At 40.4% G+C, this 16060-nt stretch overlaps 1 protein-coding gene across 1 annotated transcript in view; it reads left to right on the top strand.

Moving 5' to 3' along the window:
* Positions 1–205: 205 nt before the first annotated feature.
* The window catches only part of SNTB2 (syntrophin beta 2), a gene marked incomplete at its 5' end in the record, with an annotated part of 93919 nt that continues 78064 nt past the window's right edge, over positions 206–16060 (top strand). The window contains one exon of the mRNA XM_080645659.1: positions 206–785. Within this exon, the coding sequence (XP_080501785.1) occupies positions 206–785 (580 nt within the window). The remainder of the gene's footprint in view (positions 786–16060) is intronic.

The following is a 16060-nucleotide window of genomic DNA, read 5'->3' as shown; positions in this document are numbered from 1 at the left end:
GGAGCGCCACTCGGCTCACGCTGCCCACGTCCGGTGAGCTGCAAGGGACTGGTCTCCGGGCAACTCCTTAATCTCCCGGAAGCGGCTCGTCTCCCCGCCCCTCCGGGGAGGTGGGCGTGGCCTCATGAATAATGAATCGTCAGGGGGAGGGGCCGGACCCGCCCCCTCGGGCGGGAAGGGGGAAGCGCCGAGCTGCCTGACTGGAATGAGGGTAGCTGCGGCGACTGCGGCGGCGGGAGCGGGACAGACTATGGCGGTGTGGACGCGGGCCACCAAAGCGGGGCTGGTGGAGCTGCTGCTGAGAGAGCGCTGGGTCCGGGTGGTCGCCGAGCTGAGCGGGGAGAGCCTGAGCCTGACGGGGGACGCCGCGGCGGCTGAGCCCGAGCCCGCGCTGGGGCTGGCGGCGGCCGCCTTCAACGGCCTCCCGAACGGCGGCGGCGCCGGCGACTCGCTGCCCGGGAGCCCGAGCCGCGGCCTGGGCCCCCCGAGCCCGCCCGCGCCGCCGCGGGGCCCGGCGGGGGAGGCGGGCGCGTCGCCGCCTGTGCGCCGGGTGCGGGTGGTGAAGCAGGAGGCGGGCGGCCTGGGCATCAGCATCAAGGGCGGCCGCGAGAACCGGATGCCGATCCTCATCTCCAAGATCTTCCCGGGGCTGGCGGCCGACCAGAGCCGGGCACTGCGGCTGGGCGACGCCATCCTGTCGGTGAACGGCACGGACCTGCGCCAGGCCACCCACGACCAGGCCGTGCAGGCGCTGAAGCGCGCGGGCAAGGAGGTGCTGCTGGAAGGTGAGCGGGCGGCGCCGCGGCGGGCGGCGGGCGGCGCTCACTTTGTTTCTGCCCCGTGCCCCTCGGCGCAGCTAGACCGTTCCCTCCCCCTCCGAGTCCCCTCTGCCGGTGGCCCGGCTCTCCCGGACCCGGTGTGCTGGGGTTTTGAGGATGGAAAAACTGATGCTTCTTGCGGGAAAAGTTGGGCAGCCGCCGAAGTGTGGCTCGCAGTCCCGAGGAAGAGTCGGTTGAGATTTAGTAAAAAGCTGCCGCGCTCCAGAGCCCCGCCTATGCACGATTAGCTGACACTGAGAACTTCGAAGGCTCGTCTTCTGGAGGTCTCCGTGCGCCTTCGGAGAAGTACCGGGCTAGCGCTTTCTTCACTCTCCTCTGGTTCTCAGGGTGGCGGGTTTTTTGTGTTTTTTTTTTTAATAATAATAATTATATATATATATATATATATATATATATATATATCCCCCCACACGGATGCCATCGGTATGCTTGGGCAAACCACCAAAACGCCGGTTAATTTATGGGAATTTAACCCATTATTGGCTCTCAACAATAATCAAAGCAGATCATAGCACTTCCTTGAAGCCAGAAAGCTGAAACAGCAAGTTTGTGTGGTTAATGAGCCTTGTTTAACAGCGGAGGCTCACGTGTTTGGACATTCACTGCCAACCAGAGTTTTGCCCCTTTTGCAAGAGGCTGGTGCCAGCTTCCTTCCATTCACAGGCATGCTGCTGCATGGCTTTAAGCTTTTAGAAGCCTGAAATGTTAAATTGCAAGATACGTTTGAATAGCCAGGATTATTTAGTATATAGAGTGTCCCCAAAAATGTATACACACACTTTGAATAATTATAAAGGCAGTGTTTATTAAAATACATTTCATTTTCAAAATTGAGCTATCAGCTGTTAAAGTGTATACATTTGTGGGGTGGGGGGAGAGACACCCTGTGTATGCGGTCTGTAACCTGGATCTTTCGTGGTGAATTTATGGGACTAAAAGGCAAACTAAATCTCTCCTTGAAGGACTCATGCATGTTGGAGGTGATAGAGTATCTGTATTGTAAATGTGATGTGAAAAGCCAGTTACTTCAGAAGTTTTTGAGCCATTGGCTTTCTGTCACTGGTGATTCAGCCATTCAGGAAGCATTTATTGCCTGCCGAATATAGAAGAGAATATAAAAGATGATGTGTCTATTTGTTCTCTACTTAAGGAAATGATAGAAAAATGCAAAACGTACAAGTCATTAATTATGTAGTGCAAACTATATATAAATGCCAAGGGAATGTAAAGTCAGGAAGTAGTTAGTGAAAATCAGGATTAGTCATGGAGGACTTTTTCAAGGAGCTGAATCTTGAACCTGGTCTCCAAGGATGCGAAGGACATAGGCAGAGATGACTAAGGAGGGTATCCCTGGCAGAGGAAGAACAAAGGGAAGGGGTAGGGAGTAGGGGGTAGGAAGGGACCAATCCTCAAACTGAGAAGCCGTATCTCCTGCTTGGCAAAGTGATTTTTACTTTTTTTCAAAATAGCTGGTAAATATTTGGGAAAATAATAGTTTGCAAGTATATGGTTTACTGTGCTCCAGTTGTGAAATTCCAGTGTTCCACATTATAATATCCTCTTTATAAATCTTACTTATATTTCACTTGTAGATGTAGCTAGACAGTGCTTAGAAGTTAGTGTTAATAAAACAACAAATAAGAAAAACAAACAAAAACTCATAGACACAGACAACGGTATGGTAGTTACCATAGGGAAGGAAGGAGCATGGCATGGGTGGGGTAGTAAAGAGTAAAAGGGGTCAAAGAAGAAGGGGTCATGGTGACAGAGAAGATTTTACTTTGGTGGTGGGCACACCATGCAGTATACAGATGAGGTATTATAGTTTTGTACCCTTGAAACCTATATAATTTTTTAACCAAATGTTAAAACCCCAATAAATAAATAAAAGAAATTAGTGTTAATGGAGTAAAATTATAGATTGAGGCTTGGTGGTTTGTATATAAAAAAAAACTTAACTGTGTGCTTTTAAATTGGCCCAGCTAAGCATTTGGTTATAAATTCTTAGAGCCAAAATATTGAATGCAGTACTATTTATGTAGTACCCAGTGGTGATGGGCAGACATTTCAACTCTTTACACCATATTTTTTTAAAAACCCAGTTTCAGTTTGAATATAATTTGAACCTGGTATTCATACCAACTAAATGAAAATCATCTAGTAAATGTTTTCATTAGTTTAAAATAGGCCACATGTGCTTTTAGAAGGTTTACAAACAGTGGCATAATAACATTTACTGAATGCCTTTTTACCTAACACAGGTTCTACTTTACTTTCCCATGTTTGTAAAAGACAAGCATTTTTTGTCCTTATATGTGGAGGGAAGAATAAAATTGCACTTTCAAGCCAAGGAATATAAGAATAAAATTACTTAGAATAAGCAAAAATCACTGAAAACAGTGATTGACCCATTCAAACTATTTAAATTGAGAGCTGGTATCCCATCCAGGTAGGCCACTTTTTAAAAGACAGAATTTATGTTTAGCTCTTAAAGTTTTGGAACTGTATTGTTCTCTCATTAGATGTCTCAGAACTTGAAAAGCTGCCTTGACATAGCACAGTGATGCTCTTCTGTGGTACGGGCAGGGAATTTCAGGCATGCCCTTGCCACCCCCAAGCAAAGGAGAGCTATAGGCTCTGGCTGCCTGTGGTTAGGGAACTGAGTTAAAGGGTTCCTATTTATCTCATGGATTTGTAGGGATCATTCATTCATACATCTAACATTTTATTCAACTCTGCCATGTACCAGAGGCATTTGAAGATACCTAATTTCTGCCCCTCAGGAAGTTTGAAGTTGAGATAAGAAATAAGTGCAGCAAAGGGCTCTGATAATAAAATCTAAGAGGACACAGCACAAAGGAAGGAGAAATCTATAGAAGAACATAGTGGGGGTCAGCGGTTGAGGATGGCCAGGAAAAAGTTGACCAAGAAGTTGAAGCTTGAATTGAGCCTTCCCCTAAGAAGGGAAAGCTGCTACCAGTCACGTCACACAGTGAGAGGCATTAAGAAGGTAGTCTGCCCAGTGAGGGAAGAGTACAAATGAGGACTTTGTGGTCAGACAGATACAGGTTTGTTTCTGGCTAGTGGTTTTACCCCTAGGCAAGTTACTCACCTCGATAAACCTTAGTTTCCTCATCTGTAAAACCAGGATAGTAATAATGCCTCCCTTTAAAGGTTGTTATTCATTTGACAATTTATGTGCTGGGTACTTTTTAGGTACTGGCATATAGCAGTAAACAGCAACAACGATAACAAAACCACACACACAAAAAAGTGTGAATGAGAAAAGTAGGACTGGGCCATGAAGATGTGCCTTGAGTTAACAAAGACATTCTCAGAATAGCCAGGATAACACATTGTTAAAAGAGGCTCCATTTTACTTGATAAGAATTATTTTAGGTTGAACAGGTTAAGAATGAGTTTGCATTTCTTGGATGCAAACACCTTTTCTCTAATCTTGTCTTCCTGTTTTTCTATCACCTTTAGTCTAGGCCAACTTTTTATCCTTAAATTTTGCATTTAGTTTTCCCTACCTCTGACTTTTCCTCTTCACACTTACCACTCAGAACCTTAACACTTGCTATTAACTTAACACTGTGCTTGTAGTTTTGGCTAGTGTTTGTTGGCACTGATATTAAGATATGCAGAGATAATACAGATTGTAAGCATAAAGGGTGACTACTTACCTATCAGATATTGTATGTTGAATTTACTGTATCCTGTATGCTAGAAATAGGATTTAACCAGAAAGCTTCTAAATGAAGCTTTTAGGGCCATAAAATTGGTTAAATGATCTTCATATGAACTAGACTATGCATCAAAAAGTGTTCCAGATAAAGTTAGGGAAGACAGTATAAAGTGTCCAGTTTAGGGTTTGATATTTGAGAAAAGATCAATATTTTTAAAGCCTCATTGGAATATTGTTGGGAAATCATCTTTTATTGCCTAAATATGGTTCTTAAAGTATTGCTATCGAATATACTGAAAAGAAAATGGTTAAGTGTGTAGAGGAAGTAGATTGGCATGAAAGTTAACTTCAAAATTGAAAATAATTTTTGTATCTAGAATGGTTTGAGATTTTGAGTGTCGTATATAATATGGCTTGTTGTATACTTTAGGGGACATGTAAAAATAATGCTGACATTATTATGCTGCTAAAATAAGCTAGCTTCGATTCCTACATTGCCACTTTCTTTGTATGTTGGACAAGTTGAGAGTTTCTTAGAAAAAAACATTTTACATTTTCATTGAGGTTTTGCGTGTATATTCATTAATCTGTCTCTTAAAGAACAACTAAAGTGTCCTGTTTTTGCATCCAACACTGTATTTCTGCGTTTTTGTTGTTGTTAAACTAGCCTCTTTATGTTTCACTTGAATGATTAGACAGATGTGTTTGTATGAGAAGCTATGTCTTTGTAATCAGATTATTTATTATAGAGTTCCCTTCATATTAAAATATGCCCTTTAAGTTATTATCAAAATACAAGAAGTTTATTGATTCTAACTCAGAGTAATAATGAAAATTCTAAGAATACTTTTAGAAACCATAACCAGGCTTTAATTCAGATCTCAACTAATGACTTGGTAACTTCAACCTGTATAGTTTGTGTTGTGTAATCCTTCCGGGATAAAAGTTACTTTACTTTGTGCTCACATGGTGTCTTTGTACTTGTAGATAAGATATGAGTTCACCCAGTGGCTATAGAACAGTGGTCATTCGAAGAATCAATCACTTTCCTTAGCTAGGTTAGCACACTATCCTAACTGAACAACAGTAATGTCGCTTGCTTACATTTTCCACTAAAATGCCTTACATTTTTATGAGGATTTTTAAATTATCTGTGCATTTTTATCTGCATTTTCTCTTCTGACCTTTACACTGTCCTTTGAAGTGGCGGGCTGTTTTATCTTTGTTTTACAGAGGATTACACTGAAGTTCATTAAAGTTAGGTGAGTTACCAAAGGTATCAGAATTTCTCTTGATTTTTAAAGGAAAAAATTTTAAAGTTTCCTTTGGACAAGAGGAAAAATCTTACCTGGAATTTAAAAAGTTGTAAAGTCTCATCTTCACCAGATGAGAAATCAATGACCCAGAGAGGTTAAAGTGCCATGTTTCAGGTCACCTAATTAGTGGTGGAACTTGGACTAAAACCCAGTGCAGTGCTTTCTCCCTTGTACTGTGCTGCCTATAGTCAGTCAGTCAGATCTTTTAGCACCTCCTATGCATCATCATGCTGCAGTGTGTTCTTAAGAAAACAGTGTGCTAAAGAAGGTGAAGGTGGTCCCTGGCATCCAAAACTTAGACTGACATGGGGGAGAGAAAAATGCCACATAGAGAGTAACTGCTAAAATGTGTAGTACTCACTCTTCAGGAGTTCTCTGAAGAGACTGATAAGTTGGGAGACAGGAGAGTTGAGTATGACTTCATGGGGAAAGGATAGTTTGATCTGAGACGTGCAGGGCAGGTTGCTGCTCTATATGGAAGGCAGTCCAGTTGAGGAGCTAACTTGAGCAAAAACCAAAATGAGCATGGCATATGATAGGAAGTGAGAATAGGAATGGACTTGGGGAAAGAAAATAAAGCTGGGTAGATAAATTGGAGCCAGATTATGCAAGTCCTGAAAGCCAGCCAGAGGAATTTGGACCTTTTTCATTCTGTCAGTCAACATTTATTTTATTAAGTACCTGTTGCAAACAAGGTGCTATGGTAAATGCTGGGAATTCAAAATTGGGAGTAATCCCTGCCCTGTAGGCTAGTAAGGAAACAGTTACAGCAGGTTGTGATAAGTGCTTTAAAAGAGGTGAGAACATGATGCCTTGAAAGCAGATAGAAGCTCAAAGGAGACAGCATGTCAAAGCTAAGAAAGTGATAAGTATCTAGTGTGCTGAGAGAAGTAAAGCATGGTCAAGTATGGTAAGTGTGTACCTGGAGAGCGGGCTGGAAAGGTGGGCAGAAGCCAAATTACCAAGGGCCTTGTATGCAGTGCCAAGCAGTGGTCTCTACGTGGGTTGTATATAGGGTGGGGCAAAAGTAGGTTTATAGTTGTGAGTATGCAAAACAGTTTATTCTTGTATTATTATTTCTTAATTTCCATACAAACAACTGTAAACCTACTTTTGCCCCACCCTATATTTACTTCTCAAACTGAAAAAAGGTTTTAGGCTTTATTAGTATTTAATGTGTAGATGACACTGGTTCATTCTCTCACTCAGTCTTATAAGACCTGCTATTACACATTCAACATACAAGTGAGGTCTTGAGGGGAAGAGTGGAAGCTTCACAAAGCAGAGGAACTGATCGTGGTGACCTTACTAATTTGTCTGCTATTATCATATTGCAGTTTACTTGGGTCTGATTGAGTGGATTTACTTTATATTATCTGCTTTTAACTAAATCTTCACACAGTGAACAAGTGGCTTAAAGATTTGTACAAAGAAACCATGGATTGAAGATAATTCTAACACAACAAACAATAACACAGCGGTAGAGCTGACATTTCTCCTGGGAGGAACTCTGTCACATTTCAAGGTACTCATATCTGTCAAGAAGTCAGCCTAAAAAATGAATTTGCTGAATAGACTATGTGAAATGTGGATTAATACATTATCATTAATAATGCACTTCACCCTGAGAATATTGTACTTTGAGACATATAGTAGCTAATGATAGTATGAGTTCATCAGAGGTATGTTTGTGTATTTATTTCATCTTTATCTCATTCTTTCTTGAATTCTATACTTCATAGGTTTTATAATATACATTACATACATTAATGAATAATAGACTCACATTTTTACTGAAGGGTATGTACTGTTAAAAGTTTTAGGCCTGGCCCTAACTGGTTTGGCTCAGTGGATAGAGCATTGGCCTGTGGACTCAAGGGTCCCAGGTTCGATTCCAGTCAAGAGCATGTACCTTGGTTGCGGGCACATCCCCAGTAGGGGGTGTGCAGGAGTCAGCTGATTGATGTTTCTCTCTCATCGATGTTTCTAACTCCCTCTCCCTCTCCCTTCCTCTTTGTAAAAAATCAATAAAATATATATTTTTTTAAAAAGTTTTAGGCCTGGAGCCCTGGCAGGTGTGGCTCAGTTGGTTGAGTGTTAACTTTGTACCGAAGGGTTGTCCTGTTCGATTCCTGGTCAAGGCACATGCCCGGGTTGCAGGGACCCCAGTGGGGAAGATGCAGGGGGAGGGAGGGAGCCGATCGATGTTTCACTCTCACATTGATGTTTATCTCTCCCTCTCTCTCTCTAAAAATATCAATACAAATATAAAATAAAATAAAAAGTTTCAGGCCTGGGGAGCCACTCAGGCTTTAAAGTGCTTTAAGTAAGAAAGTGTTTTAAATGAGGGTGTGCTGTCTTAGAAAGTTTAGAGTGGCAGAGGGAATGTAGGAGTTCAAGACGTAAGAAAAAGCAGTTAGAAGGCTGTTGTGACACCATAAGGATAGTGACACTAGATAAGACAGTATGAAACTGAAAAATATTACGGACATAGAAACAGCAGGTCTAAATGATCAGTTTGAAGCCCTGGCCGATGTGACTCAGTTGGAGGGTCATCCCATAAATTTTCCTGGCCAGGGCACATGCCGAAGTTGCAGTTCAGTCCCCGGTCAGGCATAAGGCAGCCAGTCAATATTTCTCTCTCTTTCTCTCCCTCTCTCTCAAATCAATAAACGTGTCCTTGGGTTCAGATTTAAAACAAACAAAAAAATAATTGTTTGGAAGCTGAAGGAGAGAAAAGTGGAGGATAACTCCTAGATTTCTGGCTTGGGAAACTGGATAGCTATGAAACCAATATGAACAGTGGAAGAACTAGTTTTTTGGGTGAAGATAAGAAGTTTTATTTGGGACATGTTAAATTTGAGTAACCTGCGTGACCTCTTGGTGCAGAAGGCCAGTAGTCGGTTTGAAGTACAGGTGTGTACTAGTGGTCAGCAGAAATGTCAAAGCTGAGCTGAAGGTTTAAGATGTCAGGGTAGAGGCGGTAATTGATGCCATGTGTGGATGTAATCATCCAGAGAGTGCAAATTAAAAAGAAAAGTAGAACCAGGATGGAAGCCCGCAGAACCCTTCCATTTCAAGTGAAAGTGGAGAAAAACGAAGCAGGAAAGATAGTCCAGGATGTAGGGAGAGAGTCTGGAGAAAAGGGTACAGTGGAAGTTAGGGAGGCAGGAGTTTCCAAAGGAGGGGTGACCAGTATCTTCAGATGCTACAGAGAAGTCAAGAAAGTCAAGAATGAAAGAGTAGTGAGTTGGGTTTGGTAATCAGAGAACAAGGTGTTAGAGTTCCCATAAAAGCTATTTCAGAAGAGTGACAGGAGCAGAAGCTAGTGAGTAGACTGTACCTTTTTAAAGCTTCTCGGGAAAATAAAAGAAGCAAAGATGGTAACTAGAGTTGAATGAAGTGTCCAAGGAAGATTTTACTTTTGTGGTAGTTTGTTTTTTATTTTGTTTTGTTTTAAATGGGAAAAGAAGAGATAGAAGGGAAGGGAACTGATGCAATCCATTTTTGAGCCAGGAAATGACATGATGGGAACAGAATTTTGGTTGGCAGCAGTGGATACATTGGATGCAATGCAAGGAGGAAGGACCAAAGGTAGGAACACTACAGCTGTTGCAATGAAATGCAATCCAAGCCAGAGGCGATGACCATTGAAGGGGGTGGAGGTAATAACGGTGGAACTGGGAATAGAGAGGAAGATTCCATTAAAGAAACATTTTTTAAAAATTGATTTTGAAAGAGAGGATGGGCTAGAGAGGAAGGGGTGGGGAGAGAAAGAGAGAGAGAGAGATTTGTTGTTCACTTATTTAAGCATTCATTGGTTGCTTCTTGTATGTGCCCTGACGATGATTGAACCCACAAACTTGGCGTATGGGGACAATGCTCTAACCAACTGCGTTACCTGGCCAGGGCCTCAAGGAACATTTTAAAGCAGGCGATTCTCCCAGGGGACAGCAGAATCCATGAGGGACATTTTCTCACCCGGACAGTCTCCTTCTGACTTCCCAAAGATTTGATACTTGTAGAGAATCTCTGGCAGTTAACCTCTGTTGGTAGCACAGGTATTGGATCCCTCAGAGACACTGGGGTGGAAAATTGAAAGCCAGTTTTAAAGAAAGAAATGACAGGATGTGGGGGCAGACTGGATATAGTGAATTAGCCCTGAGATTGCTATCTAGGGACACCAGAAGATTAGTTATTACCAGTGGAAGGCGGGGGAATGGAAAAATGGGGAGGGTGTTAAGCTTATACTATTCAGCTTTGTTATAAACCACTTAGGCAGTGTAACTCTGGCTATGGGGACTGAGAAGAAAAACTTTAGGGTCACAAAGCATGAGAACATATTCTTCCTTTAAAGAGTTTGGTTTTTGTTTTTTTTCCTCTAAATTAGAGAAATGAGCTTTTGACTTTTCCTCTGGAGAAATTATGGTGTGTTCAGGTGAGTTTAAAATTTTGTCTCTGGAGAAATACAGTTGATTTAGTTACTTTAAGTCTTGTTCTAAGGAAAATACACTGATTCCCTTATCAATTTTTATGTTCAAATTCAGTTTAAAAACAAAACTCATAAAATAATTGTGTGTATGAACAAAGTGCCAGTGATTATGGTGTCCATAGATTTGCCTTTTGGGAAGAGTAAAAGAGTTACAAAACTCAAATCTGGTTTCGTTTCTGTGACCTGGCTCCCGAGACATTGTTAAAATGCTTTGACATATAACTAGGTGTGAATATGTGAAGTGCAGATATTTTTAAATTCCTTTGGCTTTTCTGCAACATTTTTTCTTTCTACCATCTTCTGATCCTCTTGTTTTTGAATTTGCAAGTTACTTAAAATGCTTTATGGAAAGTAAACTGAATGGGAGAGATGAGAAAGTTGAGTCCTCTGTTTTCTATTTAACTAACCTGTCATTTGTGTAAAATGTTACACCTCCCACTTGAAAAATGGGAAGCTTTAATTGTTCATTGAAAGAGACTCAGGTTCTGGCTGGGTGGCTCTGTTGCTTGTAGTGTCATCCTGTACACCAAAAGGTTGTAGGTTCATCCCTTGTCAGGGCACATACGTAGGTTGCAGGTTCGATCCACAGTTGGAGCGCATATGGAAGGTAACCGATCCATAATCAGTGTTTCTCTCCCCCTCCCCCCTTTTCCTTCCTCTCTAAAATCAATTTTAAAAAAACATACCCTTGGGTGAGGATTTAAAGAAAAAGAAGAGATTCAGAAAAACCACAAATTTATTTATTTTTAGTAAAATGAGTTGATGTATAAGAAAAAATGATAATACACATTCCTTATTCAAGGCTCTTTTGGTTTCAGAGCACAGAAGCCCATTCAAGCTAGTTCACATAAGAGGATGGAGGAGGTACTGTAAAGATACAGACAGGTCTCAGAACTCCTGGGAAAGCTGAGCAGCCAGGCCTCAGGACCACGGCTCTCACTCCCTCATGTCTCGTCTCAGAGCTTTGCTGTTTTTCACTCTAACAGTATCTTTTGCAACAGTTTTGTTCTAGTCCTTTTATGGTTTCATTTTTTTATATTTAACTCTTTAACCTATGTAGAGTTTATTTTGGCATGTGGGCATGCAGTAGAGATGTAACTATTTATTTTCTCAAATAGCTGATTGTCTCAGCATTACTTGTCAAATAATCTTAATCCTCTTGCATGCACTGTCTGTTAGATTGATGGGGCTGCCTGGCGTGCCATGCGGGGAAAGATTTAAAGCCATGCCTGCGTTGGGCAGGAAAGCTTGCTAGTTAGTTAGTGAGCCTGCAGTGAGTGTGCTGTGGGCAGGTACACATGCTACCTGTAGTCTGCCACTGAGGAATGCCCTGACCTTGCCTTACTGATTTGAAATGTACTTTTTTTACATATACTTATTTTTTTTATATTCTGTCATCTCATTCTAGATTTTCTATTGTATTCTATTTGAGTATTTTATAACACACCACACTTTATTGTACCTATAACATTTAATATGTGACAACTCAAGTGAACTATTCAATAAAAATCTGAAAAATAACAGGCGGATATATTTACTTATTTCTCCAGATAAGGTTTGGAATGATCTTATCATTCTTTGAAAAAAACCCTTTGGGATTTTTATTAAAATCGTATTAAACCCATAAATTAATATGAACAAAACTGATATCTTTGTAATATCTTCCCCAGTCATTCTGCCAGAAATCTGGACCTCACTCACCTATGTTCCAATCATGTGGGAAGGGCTATAGGATGTTCAGATTGGCCAGGCTTATATCAGGTACTCACCTTGGAGCCAGGGAATAGGGCAACCTCTCCTGGTTCTAGATGGACTGACAGAGGGGGTTTCTCAAAGGATAATCAAGGTAATGTTACCAGAAGAAGGAGGAATGGATGTCAGGCAGACCTGAACAGCAGATGTCCACTATGATGTTCTAAAAACATCAGGAGACAGAATTAGAGATTAAATGAGAAACTACCATGTTAAGATATATAGAAACTTTATAGACAGCTGTAAAAGGAAAGCAAGAAGAATAAATTTGCTTGGATACAGGTGAGCTAGAACTTTTCAAAAACTCTTGACACTCCATAGTTATTCCCAGCATTTATTTTAGTACATTTTGAACATCACTTTTATATGAATTTCAAGCAACTTTGCAAGTATGCATTATGATTATCATTTTATAACGAGGACAACAAAAATATGGAGAGCTCACAGGTAGGCCTTGAAATTAGATTGGGATAGAGAAGAAGCATCGTCTATCAAAATAGACATACACAATTTTTTTAGTAAGAATTATTTTGGTTGCAGACACCCAAACCAAACCAAGCAGAAGTGGAATGTATTGCCACATATAACTTCTCAGAGTGGGAGTGGATCTAGGTTTAGGTCCAGAGGGATCCAAAGGCTCAAATTATCTTGGCTGCAACACCTCCTGCTGTGGAGTCTAATTCTGTGTAGTCAGCTAAGATGGTGCCGGCAGTTCTGGGAATACAGGGCCCTAACTTAGTAACCCTGTTAAAAAAGAATAATTTTAGTACCCATATATCAGTCTCTGAGTAGCTCTGCTTTGTCTGCCCCTTGGACCTGTCATTATTTCCAAGATGATGGAGACTATGATCTAGGCCTGGGTCACGTGTCCATTCCTGGTATGTTGAAATTGGCAGGCTCACCACAATATGAAATAAATGTGGAATGGGGTGGTGGCTAGGCAGACTTATGTCCACTACAACAATGTAGATATTGAAGCTATAGAGCTTAAAATATTTCTGTAGCTAAATTATAAATTTAAAAAGTTAAAGCAATAGAAATAATGACATAGCTGCAAAGCTTTACATGTATTATCACAATTGTCACCTGTATGGCAGGTAGCATCACACCTATTTTAAAATATGAAGAAATTGAGGCCTGGAGAGATTAAATAATTCATCCAAGGTGACAGCACTTGGATGTAAAGGCAAGGTAGTTACTCAGATTTATCAGACTCCACAGCTCTTGGTATTTACCATGATAACGGATTGCTTCTCTGATAGATCAGTTTAGGTTAAGAAACTAGCAAGTTCTAAAGACCAGCAGTATTTAATTTACTATTATGATTGGCTTAATGTACAAGAACTTGTGCTCTGGATTCTGTGTTGTTTGGTCTGTCTGGAGGTTATCGTTAATGTCTCCCAGTCTTTTTGTTTCTGGTTTTTCATGCTGGGCACAAATAGATAGCTGATTAATCAAATCGTATTGAGTACCCACACTCTGCTAAACACTCTGTGTACTTTTACGTATGCAGAATGAGTTTATAAATGTTAATAAACTATATAAATTAATCCAAATTATTTTCTACATTATAAGGAGAGATCTTGGCATAAAGGAGCATATAATGTTAGGAATGTGTTTTGGCTCAGGTGAAAGAAGGGCGGGGCAGGGAATGGAGGTGGGAGGTCCTGAAGTTGGAGGTATTCTCTTTGAGGGGAACGGCATGTCATGTCCGAAGGGCAGAGGTGGGAACTAGCAAGTGATATTCAAACTGCAAATAACTGATTTTCCAGACTCTGGAACACTGAGTCTTGAAAATGTTTACTAATGTTTTATTAGTAAAAATGATACAATTGATTTCTTAGATATTCTTTCAACAATTTTGTTCATTATCTGCTGCTTTGTAATGCAAAATAAAAATTTTTTTTGTAATTCTAGCCAAACATTTTATTTTATTATAATTTTATTGATTTCAGAGAGGAAGGGAGAAGGTGAGAGAGATAGAAATATCAATGATGAGAGAGAATCATTGATTGCCCGCCTCCTGCACAACCCCTGCCTTGGATTGAGCCCAAATCCGGGACATGTGCCCTGAATGGGAATCAAACCGTGAGCTCCTGGTTCATAGTCAACACTGAACCATTAGGCCATCTGGCTGGGCTAGCCAAACATTTATTTTTGGTTGATTTTTGTATGTGCCCTGACCAGAGATTGAACCTACAACCTTTTCATATTGGGAGGACATTCTAACCAACTGAACTACCCTGCAGGGAGCAGCTCTTCCATTTTTAATTCATTACTAAGTTATTTTACTTTTGGAAAACATCAATTTTAGCAAAGCAGCATTCAAACTATATCCACCTTTACAAAAAAATGTATGCTCAAATGAAGCACAGTCTGTTTCACTGAACACAGAGTGTCTTGGATTTGCCTCCTTACTCTGCTGCAATTGTTGGCTAGTAAAGGTATTTAAATTGTTGGCTGTTTTCATTGCAATGAGAGCAGTCTACCTTTTAGAAAATCACTAGTAATCTGTACTTTATTTTAGAGTACTAAGAGTAACTATTCTGGCCGAAACTGGTTTGGCTCAGTGGATATTGCGTCGGCCTGTGGACTGAAGGGTCCCGGGTTCGATTCCGGTCAAGGGCATGTACCTTGGTTGCGGGCACATCCCCAGTGGGAGGTGTGCAGGAGGCAGCTGATCGATGTTTCTCTCTCATCGATGTTTCTAGCTCTCTATCCCTCTCCCTTCCTCTCTGTAAAATATCAATAAAATATATTTTTTTAAAAAAAGAGTAACTATTCTGTATTAGTCTCTTCAAAGATTATCAATTACATACTAGAATAAAATTGCACTTATTTTTACAATGAACATAAAGTAAAAGTAATTGAAAAAAATTAAGCTAGCTCTGGGCAAATAAATTCTGCAGGAAAACAACAAAATAAAGTGAATTTCTGAATATCAGTATTCACCAATATTTTAATATTGATGTTTGTCTACTTACAGTGTCATAGAGTTGATTTTTATATTTGTTAATTTCATTTTAGAATACAGAATAATGACAGTACTCACAATATTAGTATTAATCATTTATACTGGAAAATAAAGAAATGAAATCATTTTAAATGTTGCAATACTGGTTCTTAGCAGCCAGATCTGGTAGATAGTATCAGACAGCCGTATTTGTATGTATATTTCACATACTTTTTTTTTTTTTTACATACATACTTTGACAATGAAAATGTTTTCCAGTAGTGTGGTGGGGGCCAAGGTAGGAGGAGGACGGGGCTAGGTGGAGGTAGGCAAAAGGGGAGGGGGAAGAGGGGACACCTGCAATAGTGTCAACAATTAAAATTTAAAAAAAAGAAAGAATATTTTTCTTTTTTTTTTCTTTTTTTTAAATTTAATCTTTATTGTTCAGATTATTACAATTGTTTCTCCTTTCCCCCCCCCCATAGCTCCCCTCCACCCGGTTCCCACCCCACCCTCTGCCCTTACCTCCCTCCCACTGTCCTCATCCATAGGTGTACAATTTTTGTCCAGTCTCTTCCTGCACCCTCCTTACCCTTTCCCCCTGAGAATTATCAGTCCACTCCCTTTCTATGCCCCTAATTCTATTATATTCACCAGTTTATTTTGTTCCTCAGATTTTTAGTTCACTTGATTTTTAGGTTCACTTGTTGATAGATATGTATTTGTTGTTCATAATTTTTATCTTTACTTTTTTCTTCTTCCTCTTCTTAAAGAATACCTTTCAGCATTTCATATAATACTGGTTTGGTGGTGATGAACTCCTTTAGCTTTTTCTTATCTGTGAAGCTCTTTATCTGACCTTCAATTCTGAATGATAGCTTTGCTGGGTAGAGTAATCTTGGTTGTAGGTTCTTGCTATTCATCACTTTGAATATTTCTTGCCACTCCCATCTGGCCTGCATAGTTTCTGTTGAGAAATCAGCTGACAATCGTATGGGTGCTCCCTTGTAGGTAATTAAC

The sequence above is a fragment of the Plecotus auritus genome (assembly GCF_963455305.1).
Source record: "Plecotus auritus genome assembly, chromosome: 10".
NCBI classification, from domain to species: Eukaryota; Metazoa; Chordata; class Mammalia; order Chiroptera; family Vespertilionidae; genus Plecotus; species Plecotus auritus.
Note: the sequence above shows the minus strand (reverse complement) of the source record. Positions and strands in the feature narration are given on the sequence as shown.